General features: G+C 33.7%; 3 protein-coding genes across 7 annotated transcripts in view; 1 reads left to right on the top strand and 2 right to left on the bottom strand.

Moving 5' to 3' along the window:
* LOC125063134 (complexin) overlaps positions 1 to 544 on the bottom strand; it is a 134038-nt gene extending 133494 nt beyond the window's left edge. For 2 of the 3 annotated variants that reach the window (XM_047669369.1, XM_047669368.1), the window contains exon 1: positions 416 to 544. The gene's annotated coding sequence lies outside the window, so the exon portion shown is untranslated. The remainder of the gene's footprint in view (positions 1 to 415) is intronic. The other variant, XM_047669370.1, reaches the window with a different exon arrangement.
* A 4812-nt stretch (positions 545 to 5356) lies between these two features.
* Positions 5357 to 16107, top strand: LOC125063787 (ankyrin repeat domain-containing protein 50). The gene is made up of 7 exons (XM_047670429.1): positions 5357 to 5641; positions 6055 to 6181; positions 8061 to 8151; positions 8524 to 8672; positions 9310 to 9445; positions 14682 to 14802; positions 15533 to 16107. Exons 1-7 carry the CDS (start codon positions 5595 to 5597, stop codon positions 15657 to 15659), a joined length of 798 nt encoding a protein of 265 aa, XP_047526385.1. The 5' UTR covers positions 5357 to 5594; the 3' UTR covers positions 15660 to 16107.
* Positions 16101 to 18883, bottom strand: part of LOC125063786 (protein Skeletor, isoforms B/C) — a 45046-nt gene continuing 42263 nt past the window's right edge. Inside the window, exons 14-15 of one of the 3 annotated variants that reach the window (XM_047670427.1) lie at positions 18615 to 18746; positions 18399 to 18516 (exon numbers count right to left, since the gene is read on the bottom strand). In XM_047670427.1, the coding sequence (XP_047526383.1) occupies positions 18514 to 18516; positions 18615 to 18746 (135 nt within the window). In that variant the 3' untranslated portion in view covers positions 18399 to 18513. Of the gene's footprint in view, positions 18747 to 18883 lie in introns of all 3 variants that reach the window. The other 2 variants (XM_047670426.1, XM_047670425.1) reach the window with 2 other exon arrangements.

Genomic DNA, 18883 nt, shown 5'->3' with positions numbered 1-18883 from the left:
TTAAAGTCAAATTGCTAATTTACATATTATGTACTTTAAAAAAGGCGCGTTCATTACGTCAGACTTATAAAAACAGTATTTGAATACGACGTACAAAGGTGGTAATTGTGCCGTTGTTTGCTCTAATTATGATACGTGACTTCAATTGAAAACTAATTGAATTAGCTGTCATTCTTAAGGAAAACCTAGAACTGCGTACTATGTTTTATCGTTGCTTAACATTGATAAAGAGATAAAACACGATATCCAATATTTATATTGCATTGCAGTGAATCGCGATGAGAAATAAACAAAGCGAAAGTGTCTAACTGTCAGTGCAAACGGTATGACTCATTTTGCTATAATGGCAGGCTTGGTCAATAATTCAATCTCTAATCATACGTCAGTTGAAAGAAATAGTTTTACAAGGACTTACCAGGCTGTAAACTGGAGTAGTAGCGCGGTGAGGTTATGGCGACAATGGTCAAACAACACCAAATAACGTGCTCCCCGTACGGCGGCCGGGCGCCTACTACCTCGCGTCGATCGATACGGCGACATGCTGCGTTGCGTTCACAGAGACGATGTTTCACTAGTTTTTTATCTTTTAAATTCGGTCATCACTCTAATTTTAATTGATTTTCAATTCACGAATTTAATTAGCCAGGAATAACACATGCGTATTCGTAAATTATGTTTTAGAGGGGCGAATCGAAACGTACAACCATTTGTAAATATGAAGTCATGTTTGCGCACGAAATTTTATAAGGCACTTTATTTTTAATGGAACTTAATTTTATTTCGTTGTCTACGGCTAATCTTATACATTTATATAAACAGGTTTTGTAACCAACCAAAATAATAACAATACGAAGGTTGCGACACCTTCACCCATAGAAATTCATATATTCCATGAAGAAACAACCAAACAAGTTCCGATAAAAGCACTTTTTTCAAATAAGTTTATACAGAAATAACATTTAGTATCTTCGGATTAGTTAAATGACGCAGTACGTAAATAATTTAATGTGGATTACAAGAGAAACGTGGACTTAGGTCTAACGAAAAGGAAAAGTACCATTTTCTCAATAAAAATATGCCAATAATAGTTAAAACATAACCTGTGTCGCTACTCCTCTCTTCGAAGATGCATCCTGAAAGTCAGAGTCAGCATCGGAATACTGGGCGTTGTCATATCGAATGAGGTTCAGTTTCGCGGTCATTTGGAGGAAATTAGCTTGACGTGCTCAGCAAGGCGAGACGGTATTTCACAAATGTATACATTTGCAAGTGATGGCCCGGAGTGAAAAGCGCAAATTCGGCCCCACATGGAGTCCTGTTCTAACCTCTGGGCAGGGGCTCCCCAGTACCAGCTCCTTCCACTTTCCAAATGGCTTGATTGGCGTTGGCGTTGCGTAGAGATGTGTGATCTCTCTGCATCTTCGGTGGAAGATGCAGACATCGCATTTGCCATGGAGAGTGATCAGTAAAGTTGTTTGGATTAATATCGATTTGTTACAACTCAGCTGGAGTTTCAACATCGGACGTCAAGGCACAATACGAAATATCACCTCCGTCAACGTCCGTCGTTCCACAACTGAGCGTTTTTAAGGCATTTTTTGCCACTCACCACCACTATGTCGAACCAACTGCCCATCGTGGTATTTTCGAACCAATACAACGTCCTTCAAAAAAAGAGCGGCTAATACTTAAAAGGCCGGGACACGCAAGCCCTCTGGCATTGGGAGTGTCGTTGGACGGCAGTAGCACTTAAGACCAGGTGAGCGTTACGCGCGTTTGCCCCCTGTTTTTAAAAAAAATCATGAATATAAGTGTATGTTTTATAAATATGAAGTGTTCATAGAGTTGGGTGCCCTCATCAATTTATATTAATAAGCGATCTTATTAATATAATTTTCTAACATATTTTTCTTTGTTTAATTTTCTATTGAAAAATTATTATTATCTTAGGCAATTATTTTTAATTGGGAATTATATTCAATAATAAGTCAATACAACTCCACAGAATTACGCTACGACAGATTTCACGGAGGTGAAACCGCGTGGCACTAGTAATATGCTTTTTAGAAGTCCGTTTCGAAGTGATACGCTAAATAATGCTAAAGTTATTATTAAATAATGTCTTTGTTTATGTAGCTCATCAGAGGTGTCGCGACAACGGTGCACAGTAGAGCATAATTTTCCACATATTTCAGAAGTCCCGACTCCGAGCGTCACCTGCATCTAATTTATTGTTGCACTTCCTATTAAACTTCATTGTTTAGTTTCAGCGCTAGTAAGGACAAAATCATAAAATTTCGCTTTAATGTTTTAATCTAGAAGGAAACTGCGTACAAAAACCGAGAGATCTTATCAAGATATGACCTCCGAAGCATTGTATATATCCAAGTTGAATAATACTTTGATCCTTTACTGAATTTAGGATAATGACACACAAATATACAATGTCTTTCTATATTGTTCAAATTGTACCTTAGGCGTAGGCTGTGTTAAAATATATGTTTGTAATATTAAAATGAAATATTTTTTTAATACCGCCGCCCAACGACTCACATTGCCAGAAGACTCGCAAGTGCGTTGCCGGCCTTTCAAGAATTGGTACGCTCTTTTCATGACCCTAAGTCGAATTGGTTCAAAAATACTTCAGTACTGTATTTACAAATTTTCTTAACCTAAAAAGTAATAATACAAATTATTAAAAAGAAAATGAAAACAAATTTAAAAAGTTACTGTACTTATATTTTCCGTACGTCTTTTCTTTAATATTTAAGCACGAAGTTATTACATTGTTTTCATAGCTCTTCATTTCAAATGATTTACAGTAATCATGATCAGCGAGAGACCGGCTCATTTAGTTGACAGAAGATTTACATTTAAGATGAGTTATGTAAACAATGTTTAATTATTTATCATATTCGCACTAACTTAAAAAAAAAATTTAAACGTCTAGTACTAGACCTATAATAAGGTCAATATTATTTGTGTTTCATAAATAAAAACCATCATATATTTTTGTGCACCGATTTAGTTGACACTATGGACAATAAACATCTCCAAAGTAGCAAGAATTATAAGCCCTCAAATTAATACAACACAATCTTTTGAAAACCAGCAATGCATCAATAAACACGTCTTAATACAGGAGTATTGATTGATTGCGTAACTGACATAAAAATATAAGTAGAACAAAGTTCACTCAAATTTGCTTGAAATTTTAACTCTTATAATACAATCTAATGTCATGCCAAGTTTGGAATAGCAAGTATATCGACAAAACTACACCTTAACTACTTGCTGTTCTGCGCGCTTCGAGTTTCAGTTCTTTAGTAAATAACATCGTAATAGGAATACTATTTCAGTAAAGATTTTAAGATTGCATAATATATCATAGCTATGATTATATTATATCACTTATTACTGCTATAGAGTGAATGGCTTCCTTCTAACGAAAAAAATTTAGCTGAGAATGTCTTTAGCTGAGTTTGAAAATTGGGCTCCTATTGCCCCAAAAGTAATGGAAACCAGCAGTCACAGTGTGACTCTGATGTGGTCTCCAGGTGACTATAGGTATCTCCAGAACCATCTCGTGTATACAGTGCAGAGGAAGGAGAAGATGCCACCCTGGGTTACTGTATATAGGTAAGATACAAACCGATTTAACATATTTTATGTTCTATTAATTAACTAATCAATCAAGAAATGGAATGTGGCAATACAGCTAACCCCTATCCAACATATCCTTTATAATTTAAGCCGCCTTCCTTAAATGTCAAGTACAATTTAAATAATTAATTTACTCTGACGATAATATTATTACGTTGTTAAATGGAATCCAATGTATAAAGTAAAACTTAGGAGTTTGAAAGCAGCTGTTATTAAATACATCTCCTTTAACAGGAGAGTATTTTTTTAAAACTAATTGTACTCATAAACAACGTGTTTAAATTTTAATATTAAGATTTTTATAGAAGTAATAATTGTGTATATGTATTCTTAGATATATATCGCCTTAATTTTTTAATGATCTTAAATGATGATTATGAGCTTTCAGCAAGCTTCAGCTTTTCTATTATTGGCATACCAATTAATCCATATAATTTAGAGTTATCTAATTTGTATTGACACTAAATTATAACGAGCAGTCAACCGCTGATTGCGCTAACAAACGGTGTTAATATAATGTTATTATTGGGTACAAATTATCAAGCTGATCACATATTCTGTCATAAATGGATTATGCTTGCTGTTGTAGTTTATAAGTTATGGACCACCGTACTAACATACATAACAGCAATGATTTATGACCTAATATTAACCAACCCGTCCTCATGGGCTCTATATCAATTTAATATGGTCTTTGTACGTTTGGGAAAATGTAATTCTATGTTTGAATATGTTTGCGTGGCTTATTCTGTAACTGTGCGTAGTCTCCAGGTTGGATCTCTCGAAGAGCAAAGCTGATTGTGGAATTAAAAAAAAATCTAATATTATTTTATTTTAGAATGGTGCCAGATCTATAGTACCTACACATTTTCTAATTACCAGATAATGAGTTTAATATCCTCTTTAGCGTGACCCTTCTTTATTTCCCCTAACCGGCAGATACCTCACTTAACAATTAACACGACATTTACAAGGGATAATAGAGAAGTCGTAAGATATTTATTTAAGAATACATTTCAAAGGTCTATGAATAAAACTTATATTTTATATTAATATGGCTTTAGTTTACCACACCATATCCTAACATAGTTCATCGTGATTGAAGATCGTGATTGAGATGTGTTTTTAAATAAATTGTATTTTATATAGTATACTCGTATTTCAAATGCTCTTCATGTCTGTAAGTGACAATGTACAGTCATAAACAATTTCCTAGTTAATGATATATAAAGGTATGTCATAGCAGTGGCACCCTAGACCTTTATAGGATTTTACGAGGCCCATTATATTATGTAGTCGTGTTGGCGACTAGTTAACCCTTCATTTGATTTACAACTGAACAGCCATATTATATTGGTCGTTACGAAGGATTATTAAACAGGCTTTTACACAATGCTTTTACATTGGCTTGGCTTAGCGGTTAACACGCAACGGGTTCAATTCGCGAAACAGATTGATAGGAAAAATAATAGACGGGAAAAGGCCCATTGATGGTGAAATCCCTTAAACCAAACAAAAACAATTAAATACTAAACAGTAAAAGGGTAAATAATACAGTAAAAGTATTTATTTTCCGAAAAACACAAATTTCATCGTGGTAAAAGCAATTTCAGAAGATTTTATTTATCTATTAATATTATGATTGGACATCACCAGAATGTAGATTAACTATTCAGAAGATTTGACGAAAGATTCTGATAAAAAATAACTAACAATTTAAGACTATATTTCAAACAAACACACCCTCACCCAATATACATTGAGAAACAAAGAAAATATTTGCTTCCAAAAACCGTTCAGGTGTTTGACAATCTTCGTGATATTTCAGCGGCGGGAAAACATTGAAAGCAATCGAGAACCTGGCACCCACACAGCCTCACAAATTCCGCCTCAAGATCGCTTTGAAACGTAGAGCAGCGAATAATCCAAAGATGAATGATCAGCCTACGGATAATTCACAGTTCGACGCGTGGCTACGGTATTATTTCTATGGTATACGTTCTTTCCAATGTGTTTTAAAAGAACAAGGATTTGTATGTTGTAATAATTATATACTTATAGAATGGACACATAAAACTAATAATAAAATAAATACATTGAGATAAATAACTAAACTTAAAATAAACTAAAATATATCATTAATAGGAGTCCCTTTAGGTAAGGTTCCGAAGATACTCGCAGCGTTCCCCCTTTGAATTGCTAGACTAATTCTTTGTCCGAGGTAGCTGCCAGATCTTCGGACTCCTGTGATGTCGACTAACCTTTTTGAAATTTCTTTAATTTAAATGTTGTAATTGAAACTTGATGGCGATTAGGATTCATGTGATTGTCCTTCTATGAATAATTATTAATTCTTAAAAAAAGGTTTTTAAATTCCGCATTTACAAATAGGGAAAATAAAGACCCGAAAAAGGTTATACAGTCACTGTGGTCTGAAGAGACCTGGGCAAATACTGATAGTGATGGCACTACAGTTGCTTGTCTGTGCATGGCGGTCCGTTGCGGGTATGGCAAACAGGTAAGCAATATTTTCTATTATGCATAGTTATTATTTGTCCGTATGGATTTTATAAATATTATATTAAAGATTACCAGCATTCATAGAAATATCTCCGTCCCAATGCACCGTTTTAACTGAACTACTCTTTTGCCTCTTTTCAATAACAAGGTACATATATTTTCTTAATGAAAGAATAAATTTATGTATTAAAAGAATCTATACGTCCAATAGTTCATATGTATACTTTTAAGATTGATACATAGTTTGCACTCAGACCAGATATTAATATTTGAATAATCTACGTATATAGCATTATGTTATTTATCATTTATTATATATAAATGAAAGAATAAATGAAGCCAGCGAACCTCCCGTTGCACAGAGAATGAACAAATTAATTATCAGTCACTAATTAACTTGTCAACGACAATCGTGTCGCGTCTGCAATGAGCGCAGACATTCATTTGTGTTTATTTTGTTTGAAAAACAATTACGCCGCGAGCGTCAAATAGAGACTCACGTGATTGGTTTATTGAAGGACATAAAATTTGGTGATAATCTTTATCGTGAATGTACGTGATCTACTATTCGTCATAGTTTCTGTTTTTAATATAATTTTCGAAAGCAAATAGCAACTAGCGACAGCTATGATGGTTAGGGGTTGGGTTTTAAATGTCGTCGCACGAATTTGAAATTAGAAAATACAAACGAATAGGTATCGATAATTTCAAAATTTTCGGAACCTTATATTCTATCAACACGAAATTTGATTATTCTATAAGTTTAAATTTAAAAAATGAGGGAATAATCGATAAATAAATAAAAAACTATTACAAACAATCGATTAATTAAAAACACGATTTTTTTAAGTGAATGTCAAATCTCTTATAGCCAATAGAAAAGTAGAAAATGGCGGATTGTTTACAAATTTCACTACATTTCTCAAAACTTTATTTTAAACTTAATTTAATTTTAACTAAATTTTTTTATACTTAGACGCATTTCCGGCAGCAAAAATTACTTGAAAGTGTTCCAATGAAGGTCCCCTGAGACTCCTGCATAATCAGTATCATCAAATTCGTACGACGATATTCAAAACTATTACCATGGTTAGTGTTAGTGCAGCAGTCGCTTCTTCTATAGCATTTAATAAGAAAATGTAAATAATGTGAAATCGACTTATTATGAAATAAGATATTCAAATTAAGATCTTCGTAACATACATTGAAAGATTTGAAATACATGCATATAATAGCCACAAAAACGTAATAAACTTAATTTAGGTAACATTTAAATGGGCGATATGGAACTGTCATTATTAGTACAATTGAACCATACCAAAGTTTCGAATAGTTCTCATTTATTCCGTTTAGAACATTTTAGATGAAAACGGAATATCATCTGGCCGGTTAATGAGGACCACTTTGTCAATTATTTCGTGATTGAACTCGCCTGGGTACAAAGGGATTTAGAAAGTCATTTGTATCGAACAGCTGAACCTTCAATATAAATAAAATTCTATTATGTGCGGGGTGAACGAAACTTTGAGATATTGCTACCAAATTAGGATTAGTGGTTTACTGTTGTTCATAATGTTTAAATGGAAAACGTTTGTTAAATGTCTATTCTCTTCATAACAACTTTTGATTGCCATAAACCCTTTGAGCCTTCTGAAAATAATACAACGCAATTTCTAAACTATTTTTCCTTTGAATTAGAATTGAAATGTTTTATCCTGAATTGAAGAAAGATACGCAGTTTATTCAATGGAGTCGAGAAGTATGGTAAAAACTTCTTAAGCCAAATAAATAATTGCTAAGACTAACATTCTTCAAAGGCAAGTATGCCATCATAGTCAGAACTAGATTGACTTTAACAATTTGCATTTCCTATCTAGGTGCAGCAGATGATAGAAGAACGCCCAATCCTTCTATCTGCCATTAACGCTGCTACAGGCTTAACACCGCTAGCAACTGCTGTTTTAAAGGGTAAGCTTCAGACATAGTGCAATCGAACGACTGTATTATTTATAAAGCTTAATCTTATAAGAACGCAATAATGAATACAGCTTTAAATAAAATATTCTTTCGTTTTTCTCTGGCAAATTATGTTTACGCTTTAACGAAAAAGACTATCATTAGTTAAAATTGTGATTGAGATAAATTTTATTTATTATTTTGAGCAATTAACTCTTAAATTCTATTTATTAGTTATTAGTTTAGTGTCATGTCAGACAATTTGTCATTACCTAAAAAGAGTGAGTTAATAAGCGATGAGGTCCTTACAGCATCAATATCATTTTAATTGTATATTAAAGTGTGGTGCCTGAGTTTGATTTTGTACAAATTATTATATTTCAGGTGATACCAATATGGTGGGTATTCTGTTAGTCCGAGGAGCAGACTTGGAGCAGCGTTCGAGTATCGGACGTACACCACTACACCTAGCCGTTTTAACTGGACACAGCTTACTCGTAGAACTACTTCTAGATCATGGCGCTGATATACAGGTATTTAGTCTGTGACTTCATCGAGTGCGGTGTCCCAAACATTGCTCTTACCACCAATTAATATAAAATTTGTTTTATTCAGTTTAGTAATTTTTCCTATAGATGGATATACTCGTAATATGACACGATTAGTATGATTTAGCATTTCTAGAATTGTACCTTTTTTATTAAGTGTTTTATTTATTTATTTATTTGCTCAACGGTATTCCTACAGCTACTAGGAATAATCAAAGAATTACACTGTACACAAAAGCCAAAAACGGAATACACATTTAAACATACACAAAGCACAGTTTCACCTATACAAATACAAAAAATATACAAATAATATGTATTTATAATAAATTCTAAGTTCTAAGATTTATTGTTTTTGTATTAAATATATATTATAATGAAATTTTTTTTAATTATTTAAGTTTTTTTAAATTAATTTTTAAACATTTTTAGTTACATTAAATATATCTATTTGCTGCTAATTTGTGTTATAATCTGAAGGTATACGATACATGACTGAGTTATGTAGTAAATAGTTTGTATTAGGATTAAGCACAACTATCTTGATCTCAATAAATTAAGTTCTGTTAACAACACTCTTAATTAATCAAACTATATTTTGTAAAGGATTATTTGCATACAGGCTCGAGATATAAACCACCTTGGCGTGGAGCACCTTGCAGTCGACTCTTGTAATCTAGAAACACTAAGATTTGTGCTGGACCGAGGAGACCTCAATGTCACGGATAGTAATGGATGGACACCGCTATTCAGAGCTAGTGAGTTTAGAAATTTAACTTTGTTTCTTTATTTTATTTCTTACTGAAGTTTGTTTGTTACTCTATGATTCATTTGTTTTTTTTTTATATTTTAAAGACCGGCAAATCACCTACTAAAAATGAGTGTCCATGGCCTGCGATGACTGCCTGACCTGATGATGATATAAATAAAAAAAATATGAAATTGCAACTATAGTCGTTATTTTACGTCTATAAGAAATATTGTTAAAAATGTTTTAGTTATGCGCTTCTTTCAAAATCCCATACTTTCTATATTTTACGTTACTAGGGTCGCTTGATAAGCAATATCTCAAGTTTTCTCATCGTTTTGTATTACTGGGCGATGAAGTAGTAAAAGCGTTCATATTTTATTTAAAAAGTATTAAATAAATACAAACTGTTACCAATATTGTCACTTTCTACCTACGCTTTTTACAGTCTTTTAAACTTATGTAAGCGAACAACGCTGACGTAAACCGCTGAAAACCCCACTGAAATAAACGTTGTCGAAATGAAAACATAAAATATTACTTCTCTATGCTTTAACATTTATTGCTGGAGCCATTTAAAAACGATTTCATGAATATTTTGAGCTTAATCCAAACGGGTTTTACGCTTTACTGCGATATACTGACGAATCTGGGTTTTCATTTAAATATTATCGAACAGTCGTACTCAGAGTCGTATTAAGATTTGTTAACTAAGACACGATTCGTTAATTAAGGCTAAATTATTTTTCTTTAAATCTGATCGGTTTTCTATTAGCCTTATGATAGATGACCGTCCTTCGATCTGTCGTTAACTAATAGGGCATTAAATTTATTAATTGCACTACATGACTTAAAGTACGACATTGAAAGTTGAATTTAATTATATAAATTAAATAAATTCTCTTCTATACTATTTAGGTTTAAAGAACTTTATTACTCATAAGAACTATTAGTTCGCTTAAAATGAGATACAGTAGGTAGTACTTAATTCTAAAATTATATAATATTAGTCTCTCTAGGGCGTTGGAAACATTACTGATTGCAAATAATCTTTTAGACCTCCTTTGAAAACATTTATATTTTCGCACATTTTCAATTCTTCTGGTAAGTTGTTGAACAACTGTGCTCCTTCGAATAATATTGTTGTTTTTCCGTAATTAGTCCGCGGTGTTATAAGTTGAAGTTTATTTTTTTTCCTCAAGTGGTTTGTATTTGTTTTTTTATGTAATTTTATATTTGATTGGATGGAATTTGTTATAATTTTCTTTACTAGGATGCATGTGTAGTATATATATAGTTGTCTAATATTTAGTATTTTTGTTTTTTCATATAATATTTTAGTTGGAGTTAGGTGGTTATAATGGAATAAAACTTTTATAATTTTGTTTTGGGTCCTTTGTAATTTATTTAGATTAGTTTTCGCGGCTGATCCCCATATTTCAATTAAATATTCAAGATTTGATTTTACTAAAGAGTTGTATATAATAGTTCGTATTTTTTTTGGGATGCAGTGTGCAACCTTACGTAGTGCAACTAACAATGACATTAGTTTTGTTTTGACATGATCGATATGCGACTTCCAGGAGAGCTGGTCATCTAATATTAGTCCGAGATACTTTTCTTGAGTTGAGCGTTTTATTGCATCATTATTTATTATTAGTGGTGGGTAGTCTGAAATCTGTTTATTTCTTGCGGCGAAAATCATATGAGATGTTTTAGATGTGTTAATAGTTAATAAGTTATATTTTAACCATTCACTGAGTAGCTGTAAGTCCTTCTGAGCATTATTTATTAAATCACTAATCGATTCGCCGAAATAAAATAGGCAAGTATCGTCTGCGTACAATGTTAGATGACCTGTGAGCCCTATTTTGTTAATGTTATTAATATAAATTAAAAATAGCAAGGGACTTATTATGGAGCCTTGAGGGCAACCATATGGCACGTTTTGGATTGAAGACTTGAAATTTCCTAGTTTTACAACCTGACACCTATTTAGTAAATAGGATGTAAACATATCCAATGCTGTGCCTGTGACACCAGCATTGTTTAATTTTTGTAAAAGCTTTTGATGACTCACAGTGTCAAATGCTTTTTTCATATCAATAAAAATACCTAGTACAATATTTTTTTGGTCAATATTTGTTTTGATTTTTGTGATTAAATCAGTCGCTGCCGTAAGAGTACATGATTTAGCACGAAAGCCATATTGTTGTTCGATCAAAAAATGTTTTTCGCTTAGATAATTGTTCAGGCGGGTATATAAAACCCGTTCAAAAATTTTTGATAAAACAGATAGGACTGACACAGGCCTATAATTGCTAGGATCAGTTCTACATCCTGATTTGTGTATAGGACTGATCTTAGCAACCTTTAGTGTGTCGGGGAAGATACCTTTCTGTAAACAAATATTTATACAATTAGTTAACCTCTCAACAATAACACTTTTTAGGCATTTTATAGATTTGGTGCTAATACCATCCAAACCGGTGCTGGTGTTGCTGTCGAGATCGTCGATAATTTTTGAGATTTCGCGCGTATCGCACGGCGAGAGTTTATCTAACGTTATGGCGTGTGTATAGCTAGGTTCGTACATCAGAATATTACCAGTGTTTACGTGATACTTGTTAGGTATTTTGTTAGCCAAATTCGCGCCTATTGATGAAAAGAATGAATTAAATAAATCACATATCAGGTTACCTTCGGTGATGGGGCCCGAGTTCGACATTAATTTTGGAGGGGCACTTTTGTCCTTTACTCTGTTCAATGCTAAGCTATTAATAATCTCCCACATTTTTTTAGGCTGATTGAAGTTGTTATGAAATAGGTTGTAATAATATTTTTTCTTATGTTTATTGATAAGGGCTTTCACTCTGTTTCGTTCTTCATAGAATTTTTTGCGTAGATTAATGTCGTCCGGGTGATGTTTAGTTTGTTGCCACAAACTGTTACGTAAATTTATTGAATTTATGATGTCTCTGTTTATCCAGTCTTCCTGAGGCTTGTTCAAAACTTTTGTTTTCTCTTGTTTATTCGCATTGATCTGTTCCAAAATAAATTTCTCTAAGTAGTAATAGTCATTGTGGTCATTTATGTAGCTAGCTATAACGGCACTATTATATAATTTGTCGTAATCCGGAGCTTTATATTGTATTTTTTTATTCATTTGTGGTGCCAGTTTGCCTATTTCCAGGAACATATGTTTATGATCGGACATACTCGATTCAATTAATGATATACTAAATGTGTGATTACTTATGTTTGTGCTTATATGATCCAGTATAGTATTTGTCGAACTGGTTTGGCGAGTGCCGTATAAACTATCTATTTTATTCAATATTTCGTATCCATTTTCTTTAACTTCATTTATGTAGTGAGTCGCATCGTTGTCCGTTTTAAGTAGGTCGAGATTAATATCTCCGAAGACGATGGTTCGATTTCTTCGCTCTAATTGTGAGGAATAGATCTCTAAAAAGTTGTCTACATTAGTTGCTCCAGGTTTATATATCGCGCCGATGTTTAAAGATAGTTTATCTATGTGTATCCATAAATAATGGTTTTCATCTTCGTATAATTCTTCCGTCAAATCGTATTGTATGCTATCGAGTACGTAAATCGAAACGCCACCGCCTTTCCGCGTCGATCTATAGTTATAGATATGTTTGTAACCTGGCAATTGGTACAATTTAGCGTCACTCTCCGATCTAATCCATGTCTCAGTAAATACAATTACGTGGGTAGTTGCCGGAATCGATTTTAATATGCATTTTATTTCGTCGAATTTGCCGGGTTTCCGGATACTTCGCAAGTTCGCATAAAAGAATCTTAGTGAGGATGGGTGCACTGGAATGTCTTCGTATTTTTGTACAATTTGGTGACATAATCTACTCGTATATTTTGCCTTTTGTATCGAGACGTTTATAGGTTTTTTTGGTTTGTTTTGTTTGCAATGATTGTGGGCAATCCTTTTATATATTTGATAACAAGATCTTTTTCGCCTTTTTCTAATCGTGTATTTAACTCTTCCTTTACTTGTTGTAAATACTTAATTTGTGTTGGGGTCTGATCTGCGTAAATATGCATATTCTCAGGCATTTTTTTCTTATTCCGTAAAAGGTGTCTTGCGGTATTTGTAGTATTAAAGTAACATTTTATCGGCCGGTTCTTGTTAGGTACATATTTTCCTAGTCTAATAGTTTTAATTGGTGTTGGACAGTCGTCATACAATGACCTCATTAATTTCATAACTTCTTCTTTATCGTAGCTCCGTCTTGTGTTGGGGTTTTTGTCGTTTGTTTCCGATATACCCACGATAATTACATTTTTCTCACGGTCACATCGGTCTTTGAGCTCAAGTATAAGGTTCTCATTACATAAGAGTGGCGATTTAGTTGTTGAACTTTCATCTGTGTTTTGTTGACCTTTAATATGAGATATTTCCTTTTCTATTATATTAATTTTGTCTTGAGTTTTGTTGTTGTTGGATTTAATGTTTTCAATTTCATTTTTCATTTGTTCAAATTGTTTCGAAAAGTTTTCTGTGGCTGATTTTATGGTTTTTATTTCTTTTTTAATCTCTGACATTTCTTCTCGTATATGGTTTATATTTTCATTTTGGGTTTTGCCGAATTCTTGCAAGAACGTCATCATCTCGTTACGGAAGCTTGAGAAATCCTCTTTGTAATCGGTTACTTCAGGTCGCTCCTTGCGTTTTCTCTGAGTGATGTTTTCTTGAAATTCATTATCACCCAAAGTGGATAAGTTTGGTACTGATCCGCCAGCGCTCTCGCTACCGCTTATCAGCATGGTAAGAGGCGACGTTTTCTGCCGGTTCATTGTGTCGCCGTAGCGAGGTGTGTTTCGATGCGAGAGTGCGACGAAAAATAGCAGCGGTTCTTTTTACTCGCGGGGGTGCGCGGTGCTGCGCACTCGCAGGCACGTAAGTCTCACAGCTACACAAGGTCTTTAACTGATTAATCACTTTTTAACTGATACGACTTTAAGACTGATTGGTAAGGTTCACTTTTGAGTGTAGAAATTTAGTTAAAATTTCGAACTTTTTAATCACAGCACGTAACACGTCTGTTTCCGACTAGCACCAGAGAGCTCAACATATATCTTACGTAATGTTTCTTCTTTATTTCACTCTTGATTTATTATAAGTAAATATGACATACAATTTTATTCCGTTATTTTTTAATTCTAAAATATACAATAAGTTATATTTACTTTTAATTCATACCCAGTTTGTCAAGGAGCAAGCACGAGTGTTATAGAGGAGTTAGTAAAACGTGGAAGTCATTTGGAGGTGACTGACCGTGCTGGCCTTACTCTAGTTTCTGCAGCCAGACTTCTCACTGACAAACAGTAAGTTCAACTTAATATTTTTGTGGAGCCTACTTTTGAAGTTATACTTCTTTTGGCGCGTTAGGGAACAATTATGAGAGTAAATCTTTAAAAAACCGACACCCTGAAGTTAGCTGTAGTTAACTTCTGTTTAAATTGGCCTTATTGTCAATATCATTTACTAAACATGACTATAAAAATTTACATCTCTGCCTATATACCTATATATATTGTAGAATTTATCAATCACATTGTATTTAAGTGTATAAATCTGTATGTATGTATATTTCTTGAGTTATTGAAGTTATACTTCTTTAGGCGCGTTATGAAAAATTGATGAGAGTGAAATTTTACGATGCGCGCGAACCATGGCACAAAATTAACAGAATGAAGTTGCCCACGGAAGATGCTACGGCATTGGACATAATTTAAAAACAACATTCGAATAATAATAGAATTTATGTTATATTAATGTAAGAGAATAATAAAAAATATTTATTTATTTAATTCTTCAAATGTAAACTGAACTTTATTGACTATAATGACTCCTTTTAAAGTCTTTGATTATTTAATTGTAATTAATTATTTGCATGCAATCAAAAACTATTTTTGATAATGCTAAAGAAGTATAACTTCTTACGCGCGTACATAAGTACACGCCCTTTTTGTTTCAGGGTTCGGACCCAGGACCTTTGTATAATACGCCATAGACGCCAACTATAACAACTATTAACCATTGTGGTTTTTTTAGTGGTAGGCGACGTGACTCGGTTTTGCGATTGGTGGACTCACAGTATCAACACGAGAAGGTGGTAGCCAGCTTCACTCGGGTCACCAAGAAGATTTCCAGTGTTCAAGCACTGCGTACTAATAAGTGACGCCTTTTTTTAACTTAAGTTATATTCTATAACAATAACAGCCGATATTGTACATACATGTGATATGCACGGTTGTTATAGATATATATAAATTAAGAACCCGTTCAATAATGATTATAAAAGTTGCAAATCTACGCAAATAGGTAGAGTTTTGTTGTGGTTTCAATTAATTAATAAAAATTGACCACTATAGTTTTGATGATAATAAATACAATCATACAAACAAAGAGAACATTTAATAAATACGCGTTTATATAGGTAAAATAAGTGCTATTTATATTTGTAGGACTGTCGTCATCTACTGGCAAAAAGAATTTGCATATCCAATAAGCACATTAATGATTTAACCCACTCCTATATGTGATGTAATTCTCACAGCTCTTGGAATTCGGAGTCTTACTTTTGCGTCATTTGGTTATTTTTAACAATAAGACACGATTATAACATTAAATTCTAATTTTATTAAAATAATAAAAGAAATATATTTACAACATCTTTAAAACTAACAGAGTATTGAATTGCATTACGCGAAAACTGGTAATCGAGTAATAGAAGTCAGGGACCTGAAGAGTTGGTGGCGACCACTTGCGATCCTGTCGCGTGTCGCCTACATACGAAATGCATTTGATGGCAAGCCAATAATTTAAACCAATAAATAAATAACTCCCTTATTTCTTAGCACACCTTATACCATAATATTAAAAGAATCAGCTGCACAATTGAACTCGTCGTATTAGTTACGGAGCTGTTAGACTGCGTCGATTGCTCCTCAAACTCCATCTGATTCATTTTATTGTTATTTAATCTTTCAGTAACTTGCCTCTGTTCTTCAATTTCATTTCTTTCAAACTGTGCAGCTTTAGTGTCACGTTTTGTTCGTGATTGTTCATCGGTGTCTAAATCTTCCTCGTACTCTTCCAAATCTTCATTTTCGTTGTTTTTATCTGAGTTACTTTTTGCTGTTTTTTCTTTTATTTCACTTCCTTCTGCTTCTAAGTCACCGGTTATATCTTCATGCTTATGAGAAGGATTTACCAACTTTAAATGAGTTGTACGAGTATCCTTGAAACTGGATTTTGGTGCACTTCCTCCGTCTCTTCTTATATGTTCCATTACTTGTGGCGGTATTTCACCTAAAAATGGGCCAAACTGTGGTGTTTTTAACAACAATTCTGTATTAGCTGGTAATTTTGCTGAATAAATTTTCACGGGGGTTTTATTAATATCTGGTATACCAGTTAAAGTATCTGCGGAAACTGTTTTGCCATCATATGTTGTAAACGTTTGATCATTAGATAGCTTTTGTGAGTGTTCCTTCGGTATTTTAGGATCTGGCGGTAAATAACTTGGTCTGAGTCTATCTGACTCCATTATTAAATCAGATCCAACTTCTTTTTCAATATTTTTTTTACTGAATAAAGCATTCAGTTCAGACTCTGTTTTTACATAAACTGGATGTGGTCTATCTTCTTTGGCGTGATTTTTTGGAAAAATTTCTTTTGTTTTATCGTTAGTTGAGATTAGATGATCCGGAGGAGATGGAATGAACATGGGTTCAAAAGTTTCTGTGATTTTATCGCTCGGATATGCATGGTTGGTGTTGATGTATTGTGGTGATTCTTCATAGTCTTCTTCAATATCAGTATCTTCACGTCTATTAGCATTGCCTTCATATTCGGCAATTTTGTCTTCACTTGCCATTAGAGGTTCCCTTATTATGGGTTTGAAACCACTTTCAATTACTATGGAATCGGGTTTGAAGCCGGTATTTAGGGCAGGAGGGAAAGATGTGTCAGTAGATTGACCAATGAAATCAGAAGATTTAACATCATTTTGTGAAGAATGTGGTTGTTCTACAACTTTAACTTGAGTTACAGTTGGTTGGTGATATTCAGGTTCAAGGGTTGAAGGAGGCCCGTTTTGCTGGGTTATTAATGCAATATGTTGGTCCAGTGACATCGGATGGTCCATAGGTTTACCAAGTATTATTTGTCCGGGTTTAGTGAAATATGTTTGTTGTGCGCTCTGCTGTGGTACTGCATCATTAGATGATCCCGGCAATGTTATCTGACTTTTAACAACTTGATTTGCTATTATATCTGTGCGGCCTAAGCTTAAAGTTTGACTTTGAGATGGCACGGGTGCATTGTGGCTAGGCTTGCCCATTATAACCGACTGTGCTAAGTTATTTGTCGGTTTTTGTGCAGGTTTTGGTGCAGGTTTAGGTGCTTGTTGAAAGAAAGCCTTATGTGGGTGAAGTGGTGGCATGGCTTTCATTGGAGGAATATTCGGCATTTGTGTCTGTCTATTTCCATTCATTGGTGGTCTTGTATTAGGGTACTTGTTTGGTTTTTTGGGGACTCCATGAGATATATGTGGATTTGGCATTGGTAACGGATAACCTGTATTGCTTTTCGGGTAGGCAGGATAAGGCCTACGTAGTTTAATTTCAGGTGGAGCTGGACGCCTATATGGTGGTCGCATATTTCCCATTGGCTTGTTTTGTAAGTTTGGTCGCATAACAGCATGAAGTGTTTGCGGTTTTTGGTTCGGAGGCAACATAAAAGTTTCAGGGACTTTGCTGGTTTCAATGACATATTCATCACCTCTTATCGGTTGTTCTGAAGCAAAGCCTTCCTTAACATCTTCATATACTTGGTATTGTTGTGGGGTTAGTGGATTAGTAGAGTTTTTCTGGAGCTCGCCATTCATGTTTTCTTCTAAACTCTCCACTGCTTCTATAACTTCTTTAATTTGTCCATGAGATATTGGCAATTCATACTCGTGTCCGTTCGTATATAATTTTCTATCGGGTTCAGGGTAAATTTCTCCTTTAAGACCGCCTTCACCATTATTACTACTGAAATCGTTATAATTTTGTTTCGTATTGATTATTTTTTCGAATTTCTTGCGATGATCAAAAAAGCTAGAATCCGGTTTTACACGACTCTGTACCTGTATTGACTCTTCACTAAGTAGATCTGTTGGCAGTGCTACGCTCTCTACAACCCGACTCTCCTCAGCTTCAGTGGCGTCACACTCATCAACAATATTTATTTTCCAACCAAGATGTCGGTGTGTGAAACACTGAAAACAATAATAAATGTTAATAAAATGATGCAAATATCCAATTAAAATTATATAATCGTCACCATCTATTGAATAGAACCTCATGCGAAAGAAGATTTGAAGAGCTGAAACAGAAAAAGGATGGATTATATACA

This window comes from Pieris napi, chromosome 3 (assembly GCF_905475465.1).
Source record: "Pieris napi chromosome 3, ilPieNapi1.2, whole genome shotgun sequence".
Lineage (NCBI taxonomy): Eukaryota > Metazoa > Arthropoda > Insecta > Lepidoptera > Pieridae > Pieris > Pieris napi.
Note: the sequence above shows the minus strand (reverse complement) of the source record. Positions and strands in the feature narration are given on the sequence as shown.